This window comes from Orycteropus afer, unplaced genomic scaffold (genome assembly GCF_000298275.1).
Source record: "Orycteropus afer afer isolate SDZICR_OR568_19922 unplaced genomic scaffold, OryAfe1.0 scaffold00115, whole genome shotgun sequence".
In the NCBI taxonomy this organism is placed as follows: domain Eukaryota; kingdom Metazoa; phylum Chordata; class Mammalia; order Tubulidentata; family Orycteropodidae; genus Orycteropus; species Orycteropus afer.
This window is the reverse complement of record NW_006921702.1, coordinates 4535138-4558863: the sequence shown is the minus strand read 5'-3', so window position 1 is coordinate 4558863 and position 23726 is coordinate 4535138. Positions and strand designations below refer to the sequence as shown.

Below are 23726 nucleotides of genomic sequence, written 5' to 3'. Positions count from 1 at the left end.
AGTCAAGTGCCTTAGGCACTAAGCTACCAGAGCTCCTCCGTAGTGATACTGCCTCGGAAACCCAAGGAGGGGTCGCTATGAGTCAGGTCCGAGTTGATGGCACGTAACAACAACAACAACATAGGGATGTTGTGAGTTGAAATCAACTTGTCAGCAGTGGGTTTATTAAGAACAACTATGTGTCAGGAAAAAAAAGGGAACAACTCTTGGGGAGGAGTTCTGTTAGACCTGGGTCTCCAGGACAAATGTCTCTAGGACAACATGGACTTAGTACATTTTTTATATCTTATCATGGAAGATGGACTATATTGAGACCATTACCCTACCTTACAGAAGTTTTCTTGTGTGAAATACATATAATAACATTGAGAAAGTATTGCTGTCTTTGGAAAAATAAAAAAGGATGGATTTCCTTTTCTAAGTATTGTCTTCTCAAAGGCTCTTAAAATTAAGGCAGTAGCATAGTGGCTAAAGCACTTGACTGCTAACCAGAAGGCTGGCGGTTCAAACCCACCAGCCACTCCTTGGAAGGAAGGTTGGGCAATCCTACTTCCCTAGTGATACTGCCTCGGAAACCCAAGGAGGGGTCGCTATGAGTCGGGGCCGACTCGACGGCACATAACAACAACAACAACAACATTATTCTGCCTGTTCAACTGATAAGAATACAGGATCACATTGGAAAATGCTTTTGGTGAGATCATATGGCTGGCATGTCTGAGCTAAACAAGGAAGCAAGTCTCCCAATTTCTAGTCCAGAGATTGTTCAACCAGACTATGTTTTTTTAAAATCCCATGTATTAGTGTTCTGTTGCTACTGTAGTACATTTCTTCAGCTATAACAAATTTTAGAGGCTTAAAACAACATACATTTATTATCTTACAATTCTGTTAGTCAGAAGACTGACATAGGTGTCACTGATGTTGGCAGGCTACATTCCTTTCTGGAGACTCTAGAGGAGAATGCATTTCCTTGTCTTTTTTTTTTTTTTTTTTTTCTTTTCCATGTCTTTTACAGTCTCAAAAGACTGCTGCATTCCTTGGCTTGTGGCCTCCTCCTCCATCTTCAGGGTCACCAGTGTCACATCTCTCTGACCCTTCTTCCATAGTCATATTTGATGGGTTGAATTATGTTTACCTCAAAGGATATATTAAATTCCTAACATCCAGGTGTCTGTGAATGTGAACTTGTTTAGAGGTTGGGTCACTGCTGTTGTAATTGGTTAAGTTAGCATGAGGTCATGCTGAACTAGGATGGTTTCTAAAATAATATTACTGAGGTCCTTACAAAAAGAGGAGAAGAGACACAGAGGGAAAGTGGCTACGTGAAGATAGAATCAGGGATTGGAGTGATATATCTATCTACAAGCCAAGGAATGTGATGGATTACCAGAAACCACCAAAAGCTAGAATGGGGCAAGGAAATATCTTCTTATAGAGACTTTAGAGAGAATATGGCCCTACTGAGACCTTGATTTTGGATTTCCAGGGTCCAAAACTGTGAGACAATACATTCCTATTCCAAGCATCTTAATTTGTGATTTTTTTTTTTTTTTAAATGGCAGCCCTAGTAGTGTAGTAGGGAGCTCTCATAGCATAATACCTAAGGCACTTGACTGCTAACCAGAAGGCTAGTGGTTCAAACCCACCAGCCACTCCTCAGAAGGAGGATGGGGCAATCTACTTCAGTAGTGATACCACCTCAGAAAACCAAGGAGGGGTCACTATGAGTCAGATTTTACTCGACAGTAGTGAGTTTGGTTTGGTTTTCTAGAAAACTAATACACACATCTGTCTCTACCAAGAGCTGGGCTATGTTCTCCACCTTTAAGGATCCATGTGATGAGATTTGGCTCACATAAATAAATTAGAATAATCTCCCTATGTCAAGATTTTTAATTTAATCACCTATGCAAAGCCCCTTTTTCTGTTTAAGGTAAACATTCATGTGTTCCAGAAATCAAGACATAGACATCTTAGAGGGACAGTTATTCTGCTGACCACACCCGATATACAAAGAGGGAATTGAAGGAACACTTTTACTATGCAGATTCCTAGACTCTGCCACTAGAGATTGGGATTCAATATAACATGGGTGGGCCCAGGAATCTGCATTCAAACATGCACTTCAGGTCACGACCTGACTGCTTGCCTGTAAAGACATAGACCCTTCCATGATATAGGCACTGACACAAAAGCAAATGGTGAAAGGATTGGTACTGTATAAAAATATTTTTAAAGAAATGCAAAAACAAAAAAGTCAGACAGAAATTACAATGTATTTCCATAAAGCTATACTTAGCGTACTTGCCTCTCTTGCCTCCACTTCCACCCCCTCCACCCTTCTGCCTTTGCCACCCCTGAGGTAGCACAACCAGGGCCTCCCTTTCCTCTTCGTCCTCAGTCTACTCAACATGTAGACCCAGAGGAAGACTTTTATGATTATCCATTTCCACTTAATGAATAGCAAATAATTATCATGCCATACACTTAATACATTTAACTGTTGAGTATTTGTGTGAGTATCTTTTTTTGAAAATCTGAAAACTGTACAGCAAGAATTGTGTTAATTAACAGTTTATACTACTTATAAGGCTTCTGATAAATTGTAGGTTATTAGTAGCTAAGTTTTTGAGGAGTCAAGTTATATGTGGATTTTCTACTGCATGGGGGATCAGTCCACTAACCCCTGCATTGTTCAAGGATCAACCATAGATCCTATATGCTATGACATGATGACTTCACTGTGACCTATGGGTCAATATCGCCAGGCTCAGAGTATTCTCTGCTCACCCTGGGTTGTCTCATTACCCATTACACATAAGTGATTCTGAGATGGGAGTTAGTGAAAATTAAACCTAAGGTGTATTGTGAGCAAGGGTTCAATATAATGCTGCAAACTGAACTTTGACATGGTAGCAACAAGGACTTTTTAGTTAATGCAAAACATGTGTGGTCTGTGCTTTGCAGGGCAGCTCTCCAATTGCTCAGGGGTTATGCAGCCAGGTCAAGTGCTCTCCGCATAATTATAAAGATTTGGCCTCATATATGCCCTTCTGGAGGAGCTCTGGTAGCATAGTGCCTAAAGCATTTGACTGCTAACCAGAAGGCTGGCGGTTCAAACTCACCATCCACTCATCGGAAGGAAGGTTGGGCAATCTACTTCTGTAGTGATAACGCCTCAGAAACCCAAGGAGGGGTTCCTCTGAGTCAGGGTCAGACTCAACGGCACATAGCAACAACAATAACAACATGCCCTTCTGGTGTTGGACAGAGAGGCTACTATACCCAACCCACCCATTCAGCCATGTTTCATTTTGGGAAAGGTCAGGTGGACTTTCCAAATCATTACTGCAGCAGTCCTGCATTCTCTAGAGAACACTTTTGCATCTTTCTCTGATAAAGAGCAAAGCCTAAGTGTTGCCAGAGAGAGAAAATGGCAGCAGTAGGGGAGGGAAGGAGCACCGTGCTGTGAGGAGGGGGATTTTGTTTTGAATTCTGTTTGACTTACTTTTCGTTATACAGTAATTCCATTTATTTTACCAAGATCTACTCTTCATTTGTCCGATTCACTTTCAACCCTACTGTTTGGTAAACTTTCATCCAAGACTCAGCTCTTTCTTTACTTTGGGAAACTTATCTTCTATTCTATCTTAGGTTGTTGTTTGTAGTTCAATTCTATTCTGTTTCTCAGGTATTCAATTTTCCACAAGTGGGGTACCTCTTTTATAATTACTGCCTTTCTTTTGTTATTTTCCTTTTCTTAAATCATTTTCTCTATATATTTTGGGGGAATTTCTCATGATTTTCTATATGTCACTGTTTTAGTGTTCCATATTGCCAATTTAGCTCCTTCAATGTTGATTTTAGTTCTGTTAATCCACTTAAAGTAATTATTATTCTCTTTCTACTTATAAAACTGGGTGTTCGTTATAAATAATAGAAAAATGCAGGAATTTGGGGGGGTTTACTTCCTCCCACTGTTATTTTAATACATATATGTGGAAAAAAAGCATATGTACAATACATACAGACTTCCTGTATGATGTTTTATTTACCATTTTATTGTAAGCTTTCCCTATTTAAATATTCTTTAAGAACATTATTACTGCATAATTTTCTATGACATATCAAAATTTTTATAAGTAATATGTGATATGTTTATATTGTATCAAATTTTTCATTTATTGGTTATTGATCTTCTAAAACAATATTCCATTCAATCTTTTTCAGAAGCCTCAAATCATTCCTCTGATTGGATACCTCTCAAAGAATCTTACAAATACCTCACGATCTAAGATGTATCTACCACAATAGCAGAAACATTTTATTAAACATCTCATATAGGTTATGTTTTAGACTATTTTTTAATGCTTTATGTTACCACTGTTGATCCTCAGAATATTTATGAGCAATGCATTATGAACAATTTTTTTTTAAGTTGAGAAAATTGAAGCTCAGAAAGGTAATGTAATTTGCCCAAGGATGCAAGCTAATTAAATGCTGAGCAAGTACAGAGTGATAGCTGGACTCATGAGGCTACACCAGTCCATCTCTCACCATTTGCTTGTTTTAGAGTGTCCAGAGGAATACATGCTACCAGGAGTTAAAGTTTAAAAATACCTTTTCCTTAAAGGAAATTCCATTTTGTTCAAAGGCAATGCACTTAGTTAGGAAAAATTCTGATTAATCTCTCAGTCCAGGCTTCAACTCATCCCCCTTTGGGCCCAAGACACTTGATTTTTGCTGAACAAGAGCAGACAATTATGTCTAGTTTTATGGCAGGAAACCTCACCCTCTCTACTTGACAGGGCTGATTGTCTATAATCTGTGAGGCCTTAAAGAAAACGCAGGTTTGGTGACAGCTCTTGAGTTTTAAGCTGGGCTACTCTGAGTCAGCCAGAGTTATCAATCTCTTCCAGGCTGTAATCACAGCCCTGGTGTCAGTTCAGTGATGGCACCAGACAAGGGACCATCTGAGTCAAATGACAAAGTCTTACTGTGAGGCTGGCTGTGAGATTTGTCTTGTAATTGGATTAGAAAATTCTCGAGAAAGAAAGGCCATTTCTCACAATGCATGGTGTAACACTTGAAAAACCAAAAGATAAAAGGATGTGTCTGCCTCGGCAACAGTAAGACGAAACATCCTTTCTCTCTGTATTTCTTTCTGGCTCACCTCCCAAGCCAGGTTTACCATGGCAACCTTTATTTGCCTGCAATAAATCAAAGGTGTCATTACTGCTCTCTTAGCACACAGAACACTCACCTTCTCCTGTTCTTCCCTCCACGAGGGTCTGTCTCTAACAAAGGGGAGAGAAAGTCTTTGACTTCATGCTGGAGTCTGCCAAAACACAAGGACTGCATTGGATGTGCTGAGTTCTGGATGCTCCACTGCTGTGTAGACTTTCTCTGTTGCTGAAGTAGGGAATACATAAAATATACAAAGCAAGGTTAAATAATGATAAAGACATGGACAAAGCCCAAAGGAAAAGCCATAATGAATTGTCATGATGATTCAAAACTTTTTATCAGGATGTGGCACCAAACAGAATGATCATGGGTTAGAGTGGGGGTTGGAGAAGGAGTAGGATTCCCCAGGCTTTAAACAGAGGCTATAATTCAGATAGGAAAGCTGCAATCACACATGAATGGTGAGTGAGGAGAACAAAGAGGATGCCCATCACCAGGAGCTGTGTCTTTTCAATATGCTCCACATGTTACATTTTCAATTAGAATGAATGAATCAATGGATCAGTCCATGATAAATAAACCATGGTGGGGAATAGGAGGGAAGCAACCCTGTGAGAAGAATAACAAGGTGCATGAGAGAAGTGTAAAATACAGTGCCTGCCTGCAGGGAGCTTGAATTCCCAGGGAGAGCTGATGTAACTCTGCCAGCCAAGTTGTCATTAACCTGGTCTAAAATAACGTTTAAAAGAAAGAAATGAAATATAATCTACTGCATCCATGAATTCAACCAGCCTCAAATCAAAGATATTTACGGGGAGGGTGAAGCAATTAAGTGGTCAAAATAACTCCTTAAAGGCTAAGAGCGAGCATACAGTGATATTTACATAGCATTTACATTTTATTAGGTGTTACAATTAACCTAGAGATGATTTAAAGTATACGGGAGGATATTTGTAGGTTATATGCAAATACTACATCATTTTATATAAGGGAATTGGACATCCTGGGAGTCTGGTATCTCCATGGGTCCTGGAACCAATCTCCCATGATACCAAGGGATGACTGTACTCATTTTAGATGATGAACTAAAAGGAATATATATATGTATATTTAAGCTCATGCATTAGAGCTATGGAAACATGAATAAATATATTTATCTTAAATTTAAAAATTTAAAAGAAGTGGGTTAAGCTGTGAAACAGTAAAATAAAAATGAGATATTAGGATAAATGAAGGTGGAGGGTAAGAATGTTAACAAGAGAGGTTAGTGTTTCTGTTTAATTATTTTATTGTATATTTATCTGCAAAATTCTAACTAAACTCTTCTAAATCTCTCTCTTCAACAAAAAATCTTTCTTTTCCTTTTTAATGGATCATAACAAATTATAGTTAACATTTTAAAGAATGGGAATTCCAGAACACTTAGTTGTACTAATGTGGAACCTGTACATAGACTAAGAGGCAGTTGTTTGAACAGAACAAGAGAATATAGCATGGTTTAAAATCAGGAAAGGTGTGCATCAGATTATATCCTCACATCATGTTTATTCAATCTGTATGCTGAGCAACTAATCTGAGAAAGCTGGACTATATGAGAAGAATGTGACATCAGAATGGGAGGAAGACTCATTAACAACCTTCAATGTGCCAGTGCTATAACCTAGCTTACTAAAAGCAAAGACAACTTAAAGCATTTACTGTTGAAGATCAAAGATTACAGCCTTTAGTATGGATTACACCTCAACATAAAGAAAATAAAAATCCTCCCAACTAGACCAGTATACAACATCATGGTACATGAAGAAATGATTGAGGTTGTCAAGGATTTCATTTTAATTGGTTCCACAATCAATGCCCAAGGAAGCAGCAGTTAAGAAATCAAACAACTTATTGCATTGGGAAAATATGCTGCAAAAGATTTCTTTAAAGTGTTAAAAAGGAAACACGTCACTTTGAGGACTCAAGTGCACCCAACAAAAGCCATGGCATTTTTAATCACCTCATACATATGGGAAAGCTGGACAATGAATAAGGAAAAAAGAATTGATGCTTTTGGATTATGATGTTGGAAAGAATCTTGAATAAACCATGGACTGCTAGAAGAATGAAGAAATCTGTTTTGTATGAAGTCTACCCTTAGTGAAGATGGCTAGACTTCATTCTACATATTTTAAACATAGAAGGAACCAGTCCCTGGATTAAGAAGACATCATGCTTGGTAAAGTAGAGGGTCAGTGAAAAACAAGAAGGCCCTCAATGAGATGGACTGAAAAATGGCTGCAACAGTGGGCTCAAGTATAGCAAAGATTGTGAGAATGGTATAGGATCAGACAGTTTTTCATTCTGTTGTGCCTAGGGTTGTTAAGAGTTGGAGTTGATTTGATGGCACCTAACAAGAACAACAACAATGAAAATGATACTGTTCAGTCAATTGATGGTTTTTTTCTGGGATTTACAAAGAGTTGCTGATTATGAGCAGGGAGAAAGGGAGATATGCCCATAAATACCAGGGAGATACATGCTACAGTAGATAGGACAGATGTAGGCTCATACTAAACATGCCACTTTTTACCTGTTGATTTGGGGCAAGTTCTCTGAAAATCCTTTTTCTCAACTGAAAATGAAAAAAAAAAAATTATTTTGCAAACTATATGGGATAGCATGTTATTGTTTTTACTTGCCTTCAAGTTGGCTTGGACTCATGGCAACTTTATGTATGACAGAACAAAACACTGCCTAGCCCTGTGCCAGCTTCATGATCTTTGGTCTGTTTGAGTCCATTGTTGCATCTATTGTGTCAATCCACCGCATGAAGGGTTTCTGGCAGTTTTACTGACCATGCATAGTGCCTAAGGCATTTGACTGCTAACCAGAACGTTGCAGGCTCAAAACTACCAGCCACTCCTCGGAAGGAAGACTGGGCAATTTACTTCCATAGAGATATTGCCCTGGAAACCCAAGGAGGGGTCAGGGTCACTATGAGTCGGAACTTACTCGACGGCAGTGAGTCAGTTTGTTTGTTGGTGTTCTGCTTCACCAATCATGATATCCTTGTCTAGCGATTAGTCTACATGCTTAATCCACATTATCATTTGCCCATTCCCAACCTCAAAGGAGTGGATTTTGGACCATTTTTACTAACTTGCCAAAATATGAGTCGACATCAGTATTTGAGAGAAATCTTCCAGCAAACTCTGTGTTTCAAGAAAAACGTACACCCATTTTTTTTTGTACATGGATTAATGCATTTTTCTATCTTTCTTTTTTCTTTTTTGTAGTGTTCCCTCCCCTCCCTTCCCACCCCGGTAAGCAGCAAAGAAAGTTTCCTTCATATATAAACCTTTCCTTGACTTTTTACAATAATGAACTAATACTATATTTGTCCTTCTGTGATTGACTTATTTTACTCATCCATGTCATGCAGTATTTTGCAGATTCTACATTATTCTTCAGTATTGCATAGTATTCCATTGTGTGTATATACCATAGTTTGGTTTTCCATTCTTCTGTTGAGGGGCAAGTAGGTTGTTTCCTTCTTTTTGCTATTAAACGTATACCCATTTTATGAACAAATATAAGCTGCTCTGTCCAAGTAGTTATGAATGTGGAGCTAGGCTTGCACACTGGTATCTCAGGGCCCAGCTTCCTTTTCTGATGGAGAAATAATAGTACTCCCTAATCCAGGCTGTGCAGACACCATGAGAAAATGCCTGCAAACCTAGTCTCACAATACTAAGTACACCGTGAGTTACCAGAAATGTTAACACTCACAGATGAATAAAATATACAAAGCAGTGTTAAAATATTGGTAAAAGCTAAAATGGCAATCATAGACATTCAGTTTTTTGATGTTCAGAAGAGAATGAACTTTGCAATTTCAGATTCTTTTTTTTTTTTTTTTTTAACATATGGAATGTGATAAATCTTCTGAAAGTATAGCTACTGATTCCCTGGCTGTGTTCCAGACCTCATGGACCTTTCTCTTGGATTTAGGGAAGTGCCAGTGAAGCTACCCTGGTGGCCCTCCTAGCTGCTCGGACTAAAGTGATACGACAGTTACAGACAGCGCACCCAGACCTGACACAGGCTGCTATCATGGAAAAGCTAGTGGCCTACTCATCTGATCAGGTGAGTGTATTGGGAGTGTGTGTTGGCCTGCAGTCCACCCAAGCCTTCCAGATTTGAATGTTTGTTTTTAAAACAAATCAAATCAAGACAAAGCCATATTGCATCATTAGAAACCCAAGAAGAGGGGTCACTAAGATAGAGCCATATGCTAGAGAGAAAGAGTGAGTTCTCAGATTAGAAGTAGGTCAAGTTGGAAAGAAAATTAGGGTGCTAAGAAATCACTGTGACTGGCTCTGTTACCATTTCACCCAGCACTGACTAAACACTGTAGTCATTTGGCTTGCCTTCAGATGGACATTGTGGAAAAATTAGACATAGGGCTTGAAGACCTGGGCTCAAATCCCAGCTCTACTATTTTAAGTTTTGAATTCTCAGGCAAATCACACAAATTCTCTGAGCCTCTATTTCTTTACTGTTAAAATTCACTGCCATTGAGTCAATTCAACTCATAGTGACTCCTTGGGTTTCTGAGGCAGTATCTCTATGGAAGTAGATTACCCAATTTTTCTTCTGAGGAGCGGCTGGTGGGTTTGAACCACCAGCCTTCTGGTTAGCAATCAAATGCCTTAGGCACTAAACAGATATTTTATAAGGTTTAAAGATTAATTAAGTATGAACACTTAGTATTGTTTCATTGATCAAACCTTTAAAAAAGGAAGAAAATTGTGTGACAATGAATAGGAAGAAAGAAGAGTTAGCAGCATGAGAATAACTCCATGAGACAATCTATCATTGAAAGGGCACAATAAATGTGCAACTTGCTCTACCTCCACAGAGGAATAGCAGGTTTAACTTTGCTGACATATTTATGTTTAACAAATTGCTTAAGCCAGACATATTAACCATGACACTTCACTCTAGTTAATGAAGATTTAACCTGAAATAAGCACAATACCCATTTCTAGATGCTTAATTTAGTTGATTATGCACCAGTGTATTCTGATTCTGCATGTTAGTGCTAACTGCACATGCAGAAATTTATTCATTTGTATTTATATTTCCCTTGTTTCTTAGAAGAACTTGAAGTGGTTTTAAAAACAAAGCAACAAAATACACACATAGGCACTCAATAAATACATGCTGAGAAACGTTCCTATGGGAAAGAAAAGGAAGTCTTTCCCAACCAGTGTTCTGTGAGAGAATTTAGCCCTGAAGAAAACTATTTTGGTAACTTTCATCAGTTTCTCACAGGATGGTGCATAGCTCACACTATGTTAGATGTACAGAAGTTACATAACTTGATCACAAAGAGTTGATGCATGTGGGCTGAATTCTTCTGTGGGACCCCAGTGGAGAATGGCTGTCAGGGAGGGTGATAAACTATGGAGTAACTTTTTCAGGTATATAGCTATTATTTCATTTTGAACAGGTTAAGTTTCCTAGAAGCAGATCCTGAAGCAGGGATTTAGGTGTTCACCATTTATTGAAGGGTTGCTCTCTGGAGAAACCTAGGAGAAGTTAGGGAAGCATGTGAGGCAGTAAAGGAGCCCAGCAAAGGTGTGGTCTCTGAGACACTCTAGCCTGAGCCTGGTCCCTGAGGAATGCTCTGGGGTGTGATCTGATCCTGTCCTTGAGACAAAGAGTTTGCCTTTTATATGTCAGTGCCACTTGCAGTGGTGGGGCAAAGTGGCTTTGTCAGCAGAGGGCAATTCTCAAGAAGGGGGAGGGAAGAGCCATTAGCAGGCAAGGGATAGACACACAAACCATGCCTGCCAGAGGAGTCTAGGCAAGACACTAAAAGCATCTACTACAGCTGGCAGAAGTACATGAAGAGAAGCATCCATCTCTTCTGGACAATCTACAATTCCAATGGTCTTAGAAAGTCCTGTTGTTGCTACCAAGCCAGTCCCCCTAAGACTTCTTATCCATGATTACCTTATCCCAAATTTATTTTCAGGCATTAATCCCAGAGAGCGTAAGGTTAGGGCTGGTCATTGTGCATTTATGAACTGATCACCTCACTCTGCATCTGAAGGTAAAGAAAATGTATAAGGTCATAAAAGAATCAGTTCCTAGAGTTGTCATGTTTTTCAGATAAAATGAAGAGAATGGAATAGTGGTTCATTACATGTCTTTACTCCAGGCACTATTTGTGATACTTCACATCAGTACTTAATCATTTTCACAACTCTCCCCTGAAGTGGATGTTGGTTCTTTTCTCATTTTGCACATCAGGAGGTTCACTGAAGTCGAGTAAGCTGCCAAGGATCTCAGGAAAGGGTAAGAGCAGAGAGTCAAAAAGAGGTGCTGAAGGGCTGGAAGCCCAGGCTCTTCCTGCCTAGCCTGCTTGGCTCTCCCACCAGAGGTTGAGTAGGGGAAGCCCCATAGAGAGATCCAGGGTAGGGTTCAGATCACGGTTTTCTAACTCTACCTCCAGTGTGCGCTTTCCAGGGCTCACAACTTACTCTGGAATTCAAATAAGCCTCACCAATATTGACACAGCACTTTACCCTTACAAGAGTCTGATTCATTAAACTTAGAAGGAAGATTTGACGTGAGTTGAACCAATTCCAGGAATAAAGGAATCTTCCTGAAGTTGTATGGGCGAGGAAGGAAAGAACATCAGTTCTTCCACCTTGCCCTATGAAAAGGAGCCAAGTGTTTGCAGCAGAGCTCCCTACAGAGCTTTGAGCTTCTAAGGACTACACACAAGGAGGGGAGCCCACCCACACAAACCTAACTCTGTTGCTGTCTTTCTAGGCACACTCCTCAGTGGAAAGAGCAGGACTGATCGGTGGAGTGAAGTTAAAAGCAATCCCCTCAGACAGCGAGTTTGCCATGAGGGCTTCCGCCCTGCAGGAGGCCTTGGAGAGAGACAAGGCTGCTGGCCTGATTCCCTTCTTTGTAAGTTAAAACCAAAACCAAAACCAAGCTCACTGCCATCCAGTGGATTCTACTTATAGTGACCATCCTTGAGCTCCCTCTTTGTAAGTTACCCAGTGCTTATTGCTGGTGGGAATCTCCCAGCCCTGCCACACCTGGGGGAGGCTGGGGGATGCCAGAGCCATTGCCCAAGCTTTGGTTGTGGTCGCAGTTCAGGAGATCTCTACTGGACCAGATTTTTGTTGGTGTCAGCCTGCCACTCATTGAGCAAGGCTGGAAAGAAGACTCCATTTATTTTTTGTCCAGCATGCTTTGATTTCAGAAAGGACTCACCAGAAAATCCCAGCCCAGAGGAATTCTGTTAAGCCAAGAAACCTGGTGTCTATGCATTGTCACGTTAAAAGTGACACGATGTGATGGTTCCTTGACAGCTCTTTTTGGAGTGGTAGATGCTCTGAATAATGAGGAATGTCTGATGAGTGAACCCAATTAAAATTAAAAGCAAAATGCTCTCATTGCCTCAATCTGTTGTTCTTAATAGATACTTGGAAGAGATGTGTTGCAAGTGAGTAGTGACTAATTATAGATAAATTATCTTACTCTCCAAATAGCATTCTGATTCTTTCCTACACAGATACACATTTTCTAGGGAGGAAGAAATAGTTGACATTGCAATTAGAGACTGGAAATTATTATAACCCTCATATGGTAATGGGTGCTCTGGTAGCATAGTGCCTAAGGCACTTGACTGCTAACCAGAAGGCTGGCGGTTCAAACCCACTAGCCACTCCTCTGAAGGAAGATGGGGCAATCTACTTCCGTAGTGATACTGCCTCAGAAACCCAAGGGGGGGTTGCAATGAGTTGGGTACGACTCAACGGCATATAACAACAACAACAACATATGGTAATGGAGGTATACCATGTCTGTGACCGAAATGTTCTTTGGTATGTCAGTTGAAATGGTGTAACCCGTGGCTTTAGCCCAATGGTGTACTACCTGACTACACAGTGTCAGCTGAGGTACTTTTAAACAATATGGGTGCCCAGACCTTGTCCCAGATCAATTGTACCAGAATCTCTAGGGATGGAGTTTGGAATTGAAACCTTTTACAAGTCCTTCAAGGTTCTGATGTGCAGCCAAAGTTGAGCATCACTGCGCAGAAGAATATTTTCCAGTAGTTAGTAATTTCTTCTTATTTCTTCTTATTCTTATTATTGTGATTTGGGTGAAAATTTACAGAGCAAATTCAATTTCCATACAGCAGTTCATATACACTTTGTCTCATGACATTGACTACAATTCACCACAATACAATAGCTCCCCTCACACTTTCTTCTGACAGTCACCTCTTCCCTGTGTCTGGTTGTCCTGTATCCCTGCCCCCTGAGCTGTCTCCCTGTGCATAAACAGCCCTTCTTTCTCCCATGATTATTCTTTCCAAGGAGTGTATCTTCCTCAGGTAAATGTTCAAATCCTATGCCTGTCTTTTGCTTGGCTGGAAGCCACAGGTGTGGGTTCAATTCCAGACCTGAAGGGCAGCTAGAAGCCATAGTCTCAGTGGTTCCACCAGGCTCTATCAGACCAGAAAACCTGGGCCCTCTTTTTTTTCCAAATGATTTTGAGTTTTGTTCCACATTGTTCTCCCTCCCTATCCAGGATCTCCTACATAGTTTCCCCTCCCAGTGGTTGACAGTGGTAGCCGGGTACCGTCCAGTTCTTCTGGTCTCATAGTCGTATAGGCTGCGGATTTCCTGGTGTGCCAGTCTCTAGGACTAATTGTTTCATTAATCTTTGGTTTTCTTCATTCTTCTTTGCTCTGGATGAGGAGAGACCCATCATTGCATCTAGATGGCTGCCTGCAAGCTTTTAAGATCCCAGTTGCTACTTGCCAAAGTAGGGGGTGGAACAATGTTTTGTGTAGTATGTTATGCCAATTGAGCTTGATGTCCCATGTGACCATGGTCCTGAGCCCACAGGTTCAACTACTCGGTCCCTCTGGGTAGCTGGCTGTGGCCAAGAAGTGACCTTGGCCATTGTCAGCTCTACTATACACGTGGGATTTCAGATCATACAAATACACTTGTAGGACCATTGTCTGCCAACCCTATGCATGGTCTTGGGTCCACTCCCCACTTCATAGACATACCTAATAGTTCAGCCTGTCCACCCATCTATTCATCCATGTACCCATGTTTGCCTTCACTGATGACGCAGGACTGTATGTGCAAAAGAGTTCACCTTTGTTGTCTGTACCTTCCATGGACCTCTCTATGTCTTCCTCCTCCTCAATGCCACCATGTTGATCACTCACATTTGGTACATTGCCCTTCTCTTCACCCAAATCAATACTTATCTCTACCTATCTAACAGTGTTCCCTCCACTCCTCTCCCCTCCCACCCCTGGCAACCAACAAAGAAAATTTCCTTCCGTGGATAAACCTTTCCTTGACTTTTACAATAATGGACTAATACAATATTTGTCCTTCTGTGATTGACTTATTTCACTCAGCATACTGTCCTCCAAGTTTATCCACATTATGTGGTGTTTTGTAGATTGTACATTATTCTTTAGGTTTGCATAGTATTCCATTGTGTGTATGTACCAAAGTTTGGTTATCCATTCCTCAGGTGATGGACACCTAGGTTGTTTCCATCTTTTGGCTATTGTAAATAGTGCTGCGATGAACATTGGTGTGCATATGTCTGTTCTTCTCATGGCTTTCACTTCTTTAGGATTTATACCTAGAAATGGAATGGCTGGATCAAATGGTATTTCTAATTCCAACTTTTTAAGAATCACCATACTGCTTTCCACAGTGATTGTACCATTTTACACTCCCACCAGCAGTGTATGAGAGTTCCAATCTCTCCATGGATGATGTTCTTGATGTCATCCCACAATTCTTCTGGTTTTTGGTCATTGGTGTTCAGTGCATGAAGTCTATTCTTTAGATGGTCTCTAACTTCAGGAGGGATATATTCAAGATCATATTTTGGCTCTCATGGACTTCTTTTAACTGTCTTTAACTTCAAGTTGAACTTGCAGATGGGCATTTGATGGTCTGTTCCACAATCAGCTCCTAGTCTTGTTTTGGCTGAAGATATTGAGCTGTTCCATTGCCTCTTGCCACAGATGTAGTCAATCTGGTTTCTGTGTAGTCCATCTGGCGAAGTCCACATGTATAGTTTCCATTTGTGTTGTTGGAAAAAGGTATTTGCAGTGACTAAATTGTTGGTTTTGGAAAATTCTATCATGTGATTTCCCGCATCATTTCTGTCACCAAGGCCAAATTTTCGAACTATCAGTGATTCTTCTTTGTTTCCAACCTTTGCATTCCAGTCACCAGTCATAATTAACACATCCTGATTGTGTGTTTGGACAATTTCAGACTGCAGAAGCTGATAAAAATCTTCAATTTCCTCATCTTTGGCTTTGGTAGTTGGTGCATAAATTTGAATAATAGTCATATTAACTGGTCTTCCTTGTAGGCTTATGGATATTATCCTATCACTGACAGCATTGTATCAGGACAGACTTTGAAACATCCTTTGTGATGATGAATGCCATGCCATTCTTCTTCAAATTGTCATTCCAGCATAATAGACCACATGGTTGTCTGATTCAAAATGGCCAAAACCAGTCCAGTTCAGCTCACTAATGCCTAGCATATCAATCTTTATGCATTCCTTTTCATTTTTGACAACTTCCAATTTTTCTAGATTCATACTTCGTACACTCCATGTTCCAATTATTAATGGATGTTTGCAGCTGTTTCTCTTCAATTTGAGTCCTGCCACATCAGCAAATAGATGTCTCAAAAGCTTTATGTTATCCATATCAGTAAGGCTGGTTCTACTCTGTTGATGCAGCTCTTTCCGAGTCCTATTTTGAGAGTCTTCTGACCTAAGTAGCTTATCCTCCTGCACTGTATCGGACAATGTTTCTGGCTATTCATAAAATTGCACAGTAATGTATCAGTGTCTCTCTGCTATAAGGTTTCCCCGTCCAATTCTTTGAGAAGTGGATAGCCTCCTCCTTCTTCCTAGTCTGTCTCAGCCTGTAAGCTGTGTTGAAACCTGTGCACCATGTGCAACCCTGCTGGGTTTGAGACACCAGTGGCACATCCTCAAGCCTCACAGCAACACGCCACCACAGTAGGACAAACTGACAGACAAGTTTGTCTCCCTTAACTGTTCAAAACCTCTCCACCCTCCCCACCCTCCCCTTACATGGATCCCTGTCTCTTTCTTGACACTTGGGGGCGTGGCCTGGGTCACTTGACTTATCTGGATCCCTGTCACTGTTTCCTCGCTCTGTCCTGATCTCCCTGGATTTTTCTCTGCTTTCCCACTGCTCCGGGAAATACATATATGAAGATAATCTTCTAGTGTTGAAAGTTGAAAACAATGGAAAAACATCACATGAAATGACGGGAATGAGATTTTATTTTATAAAAACTAAAATGTATATCAAATATCATAAATAAAATGAAAAGAAATATTTATAACATATATCATAAATATATATACATACATGTATGCACACAAACACACAGTCATTCACATATATTCATATATAGGTATGTACATTGTTGTTAGTTGTCATTGAGCTGACCTCCTACTCATGGTGATCCCATATACAACACAACTAAACACTGCAGGTCCTGTGTCATCTTCATGATCAGTTGCAGACCAGACCACTGTGGGTTTGCATTGGCTGATTTTGGAAGTGGATCTCTGGGCCTTTCTTCCTAGTCTGTCTTAGCCTGGAAACTCCACTGAGAACTGTTTAGCATCATAGCAACATGTAAGCCTCCCCTGACAGACGTGTGGTGGCTGCACTTGAGAACTGCCTGGGAATTGAACCCAGGTTTCCTGCAATGAAGGTGAGAATTCTACCACTGAAATCTTTTTCCTATTGAATAGTGTTTGCATGATGCTCTCTTTCCATCTTTTTACTTTCTAACATCCTGTTACCTAATATTATGTTGTTGTTGTTGTTATGTGCTGTCAAGTCGGACCCAACTCATAGCGACCCCTCCTTGGGTTTCCAAGGCAGTATCACTATGGAAGTAGATTGCCCAACTTTCCTTCTGAGGATTGTGTCTCTTATAAGCAGCATATGGTAATAGTGGTTGTTTTTGCTTTGCTTATTTGTTTCTTAATCCAATGTTGACACATGTTGTTATGTGCCCTCGAGTCGTGTGACACATATTACCTATTTAATCCACTTATACTTAATAATTAATACATTTAGGTTTATACTTATCACTTACACTTAATGATTGATACCTTTAAGTTTATATTTAGCATTTTGAATTTTCTTTCTATAATTGTTTTGATCTACGTTTTTGCCTTTTCTTGGGTTAACCAAGTGTTTTATATTACTCAGCTTTTCCTATTTTTAGCCTGTTTGTTATATATTCTTTTATTATACTCTTAGTTGTTACTCTCGATATTAAAATGTACATCCTTGACTTATTTAAATTGAATATAAATGAGTACTTTTAGACTCAGATAATGCTAGAGCCTTAGCATTATCTCTATATACCGTCCTTTAACTTTTAATTTTTTAACTTTATATACATCCCTTTCTCTTTTTGTGTTTTAATTACCTCACATTTTAATTATATATTAACCTATTTAAGAGTGTTCCCTCCCCTCCCCTCCCTCCCACCCCTGGTGACCAACAAAGAAAGTTTCCTTCCATAGATAAACCTTTCCTTAACTTTTACAATAGGGACTAATATTTGTCCTTCTGTGATTGACTTATTTCACTCAGCATAATGTCCTAAATTATATATAATTAAAAAAAAAAAAAATATATATAATTAATATATATATATAATTACTCTACAAAACACTATTATTTTATATAACCAATATTTACTTATATCAACCCACATATTTTCTTCTCATTGCTCTTCATTCTTCTTTGAATTTTCTTGTTTCCCTGTCAGGTCACGTGCTTCTGTCTTAAAAAACTCCTTTTAGAATTTCTTTTAGTGTGAAATTGGTACAATGAATTATCTCAGTTTTTGTCTGTCTGAAAATGTCTTTATTTTTCTCTCACCTTTAAATGATATTTTTTTCTGGGCATAGAAATCAGAGTTGGTGGTTCTTTTCTTTCATAATTTTAAATAAGTAAGCCTGTTAACATCTTTCCTCCATGATTTCCATTGAGGGATTAGCTGTCAGTTTTAATATGCTATTATGAAGATAATGTGACAATGTAGTTTTTCTTTCCCCCTGGTTGGTGGTATCATTTTGTGTGTTTGCTTTAAGGAAATTTTTACTAATGCAAGTAAAATTGGTTTTCTTTGTACTCATTCTGCTTGAGTTTCACAGAACTTCTTGAATCTATGAGTTGGTGTTTCTTAACAGTTTTGGAAAATTCTGAACCATTATCTTTCCAAACTTTACTTCTGCCCATTTTCTCTCTCCTCCCATTCAAGGACCATGATTACACGTATATCTTTGCACTGAGTCTAAAATATCTCTTATATTCTTTTCAAGGTTTCCCTCTCTTTTTTTTTTTAAGTCTCCACACTTTAGCCTGACCTATATTTCAGTTTACCTGTTCTCCCTTTAGCTATGTCTAGCTGATAAATGAATATGTCAAGTTATTAATTTCAAATATTACATTTTTTAAAAAATAATTTCATTCACAGAAAGTGACAGAGATGATACAAAGAGGTTTCTTGTATCCTTCATATAGTTTCCTCCAATGGTATTATCTTATGTAATTGTAATGCAATAGCAAAAGAAGGGAATTGACATTGGCACTATGTGTGTATATAGTTCTATATCATTTTATACCATGACCTTATGAATTGCTTAAAGAGTCACCATGAGTTGGGATTGACTAGACAGCCATTTGTTTGGTTTTGGTTTATATTCATGTAATCACAACTTCAATTAAGATACAGAACTATTTCATGGCCACAAAGATCTTCCTCATGCCACACCATTATAGTCATGACTACCTCCCCCACCTTCTCTAACCACCAATCTGTTTCCATCTCCATACTTTTGTAATTTAAAAATGTTTCATGAAAGAAATGATACAATATGTGGTCTTTAAGACTAGCTTTTTTTTTTCACTCAGTGTAATGCCCTTGAGATCTATCCAAGTTGTTGCATGTATTTCTAGTTCACTCTTTTTTTATTGCTAAGTAATATTCCATGGTATGGATATATTCTAATTTTTATTTTTTTCATTTTTTTTAATGTATTTTTTCCTCTCCCTCTCTCTCTCTCCCTCTCCCTCTCCCTCTCCCTCTCTCTCTCTTTTTAATTGTGATTTGGGTGAAAGTTTACAGAGCAAATTCACTTTCCATAGAGCAGCTCACATACACTTTGTCTCATGACATTGATGACAACTTACCACAATGTAACAGCTCCCCTCCCACTTTCTCCCATGGTTACCTCTTCCCTGTGTCCTTCCCTCCATGCACTCTTACCCCTTGAGCTGTGTCCCTGTGCATACACACCCCTTCTATTCTCCCATGACTGTTCTCTCCAAGGAGTGTATCTACCTAGTGTAAATGTTCACCTCATATACCTGTCTTTTGTTTGACTGGAAGCCACAGATGTGGATTCAATTCCAGACCTGAAGGGCAGCTAGGGGCCATAGTCTCAGTGGTTCCATCAGACTCTATCAGACCAGCAAAACTGGTCCCCCCTGCCCTCTTTTTTTTTAAAAAATATTTTGAGTTTTGTTCCACATTGTTCTCCCGCTTTATAAAGGATCTCCTACATAGATCGCCTTCCAAGTGATTGACAGTGATAGCTGGGCACCATCTAGTTCTTCTGGTCTGAAAGTTGTATAGGCTGCAGATTGCATAGTGTGCCAGTCGCTTGGACTGTTTCCATGAATCTTTGGTTTTCTTCATTCTTTTTTGCTCTGGACAAGGAGAGGCCTATTTTTGCATCTAGATGGCCACTTTCAAGATTTTAAAATCCCAGTTGCTACTCCGCAAAGTAGGATGTGGAACAATTTTGTGTGGTATGTTATGCCAATTAAGTTTGATGTCCCCTGAGACTATGGTCCCGAGCCCACAGGTCCAACTACTCACTCCCTCTGGGTAGCTGGCTGTGGCCAAGAAGTGACTACAACCTTGTTCTTTGTCAACTCTACTACATACCTGGGAATTCTTACAGAACATACCAATACACTTGTAGAACCATTGTCTCCCAACCTTATAGATGGTCTTGGGCACACTTCCCCCTGTATAGACAAACCTAATAGTTCAGCTTGTCCACCCACCTATCCACCCGTATATCCATGTTTGCCTTCACTGACAACACAGTACTGTACGTGCAAAAGGGTTCATCTTTGTTGTCTGTATCTCTACAATATTCTTTAGGGTTGCATAGTATTCCATTGTGTGCATGTTCCATAATTTGGTTAGCCATTCTTCCGTTGATGGGCACATAGGTTGTTTCCATTTTTTGGCTATTGTAAATAGTGATGTTATGAACATGATTGTGCATATATCTGTTCTTGTCCTGGCTCTCACTTCTTTAGGATATATATCTAGTAATGGAATGGCTGAGTCAAATAGTATTTCTAATTCCAACTTTTTAAGATATTGCCATACTGCTTTCCCCAGTGGTTGTATCATTTTACAATCCCACCGGCAGTGTATGAGAATCCCAATCTCTCCGCCTACTCACCAGCATTTGTTATTTTCTGTCTTGTTGAACTTTGCTACTAGTGCTGGGGCAAGATGGTCTCTCATTGCTTTTTAATCTCTAATGGCTAATGATCATGAGTATTTCTTCATATGTTTGTTGGCCAACTGAATATCCTTTTTGGTGAAGTGTGTATTCATGTCTTCTGGCCATTAAATTGAATTATTTGTCTTTTTGTTGTTGAGATGTTGGAGTTTTCTATAAATTCTCGAGATAAATCCCTTGTCAGATACATCATTGTTGAATATTTTTTCCCAATCCGTAGGTTCTCTTTTGACTCTTCTGGAGAAGTCTTTGGAAGCACATAAAAATTTAATTTTTAGAATGTCCCATTCATCTAGTTTCTCTTCTGCTGTTTGTGTATTTTGGGTTATGCTTGATAGTCTATCTATGCTATATATTAGGGCCCCTAAACTTGTCCCTAGGTTTTCTTTGAGGAACTTCATAGTTTAAGGTTTCACATTTAAGTATTTGATCCGTCTGGAGTTAGTTATTGTGTATGGTGTGAGGTACATATCTTGTTTCATTTTACTGCAAATGGATCTCCAGTTTTGCCAGCACCATTTATTAAACAAACATTCTCTTCCCCACTTAATGGATTTGGGGCCTTTGTCAAAGATCAGCTGACCATAGGTCGATGGATCTATTTCTGAGTTCTGAATTCTATTCCATTGGTCTGTGTGTCTGTCATTGAACCAGTACCAGGCAGTTTTGACTACTGTGGCTGTATAGTAGGTTTTGAGATCTGGCAGTGTGAGACCTCCTACTTTGTTGTTCTTCATTAATGCTCTGCTTATCTGAGGTCTCTTTCCTTTCCATCCAAAGTTAGTGACTGGTTTTTCAATATCTTTAAAGAATGTTGATGGGATCTGGATTAGTATTGCATTGAATGTCTAGATTGTTTTGGGTAGAACTGACATTTTCACAATGTTCAATCTTCCTATTCGCAACATGATATGTTCTTTCATTTGTGTAGATCTCTTATGGTTTCTTGAAGTAGTGTCTTATAGTTTACTTTATACAGGTCTTTTGTGTCCCTGATAAGATTTATTCCCAAGTATTTTATTTTATTTTTTTTGATAGCTAATATAAATGGTATTGATTTCCTGATTTCTTTTTCAACAATATCTTTGCTGCTATAGAGGAATCTAACTAATTTTTGGATGTTGATCTTGTATCCTGCCACAATGCTAAATCTCTCAATTAGTTTTAGTAGATTTTTTACTAAGTCTCTTGGATTTTGTAAGTATAGGATCATATCATCAGCAAATAGGGATAGTTTGACTTCTTCCTTACCAATTTAGATGCCTTTGATTACCCTTTCTTGCCTTTTTGCCCTGGCTAGGACCTTCAATACAATGTCTAATAGAAGTGGTGATAGAGGACATCTTTGGTTCCTGTTCTCAAGGGGAATGATTTCAGTCTCTCTCCATTGAGAATAATGTTGGCTGTTGGTTTTGCATAGATCCCCTTTATTATGTTGAGGAATGTCCCTTCTTTTCCTATTTTTCTGAGAGTTTTTATCAAGAATGGATGTTGGATTTTATCAAATGCCTTTTCTGCATCAATTCATATGATCATGTGGGTCTTTTCCTTTGTTTTATTTATGTGGTGGATGATGTTGCTTGTTTTTCTAATGTTGAACCATCCTTGCATACCTGATTTGAACCTCACTTGGTCATAATAAATTATTTTCTTGACATGTTGCTGGAGTCTGTTGGGTAGGATTTTGTTGAAGATTTTTGCATCTATACTCATGAGGGATATTGGTCTGTAGTTTTCCTTTTGAGTGATGTCTTCGCCTGGTTTTGGTATGAAGTTATGTGTGCTTCATAAAATGAATTAGAGATGATTCCATCCTTTTTGTATATTTTGGAATAGTTTGAGTAAAATTGGTGTCAGTGTTCTCTGAATGTTTGGTAAAATTTTCCAGTGAAACCATCTGGGCCAAACTTTTTTTTGTTGGTAATTTTTTATGAGCTGTTTAATCTCTTCTTTTGTTATGGATCTGCTCAACATCAGTCTGTTAATTTAGGTAAATGGTGTATTTCTAGAAATCTATCCATTTCTTCTAAATTTTCAAATTTGTTGTAGTACAGTTCTTCATAGTATCTTATTCATATTATTTGTATTCTCCCTCTTTTCCTTTGTTAAATTTGCCAGTGATTTGTCAGTTTCATTAATCTTTTCAAAAAGCCAACTTCCAGTCTTGTTGATTTTTTTCTATTGTCTTTCTATTTTCTGTTTCATTTATTTCTGCTCAAATCTTTATTTCCTTTCTTCTGGTGACTATAGGCTTTTCTTTCTATTCTCTTTTTAATTGGTGGAGATGTTGGTTTAAAGTGTTGATTTTGGCTCTTTCTTTTTCTTCTTTTTTATTTTAAGGGTTTATTTTACATTCAACATTACATGTACATTTCGTTTCACTCCCCATTTACCATGCCCAACCCTAAAGCAGTCTCCTCCCCTCCCTGCCCAGTAACTCTCCCCTATGCTCCACATAGTTATGCACTCCTGTTTGTCCTGCATTTCTTCCATGTGAATATTGCCCCTCTGGTGCCCCATGGTCTTTTGCTCTAAGGGGTGTATTTCCATAGAGTATGTGGATGAGTCACTCTGGGTTGAGTGGTCTGCCATGTACACCTTGTTAACTATTGGGCTGAGAGCCAACTCCTGGGAGTGAGTTTTATTCCAGGCCCAGAATATATCCCAGGGACATAGTATTGGGGGTCTCACCAGACTCCATCCAACCAGTAATTCTGGTCATTATTGAGTTTTTGGATTTTGTTCCACATTTTTCCTCCTACTCTATCCAAGATCTCCAGATTTGATCCTCTTCTGAGTGGTTGGCATTGGTAGCTGGGCACCATCTAGTTCTTCTGGTC

General features: G+C 39.0%; 1 protein-coding gene across 1 annotated transcript in view; it reads left to right on the top strand.

Annotated features, from left to right (window-relative positions):
- DDC (dopa decarboxylase) overlaps positions 1–23726 on the top strand; it is a 148895-nt gene that overhangs the window by 47475 nt on the left and 77694 nt on the right. The window contains exons 4-5 of the mRNA XM_007943951.1: positions 9184–9318; positions 12019–12162. Of these exons, the coding sequence (XP_007942142.1) occupies positions 9184–9318; positions 12019–12162 (279 nt within the window). The remainder of the gene's footprint in view (positions 1–9183; positions 9319–12018; positions 12163–23726) is intronic.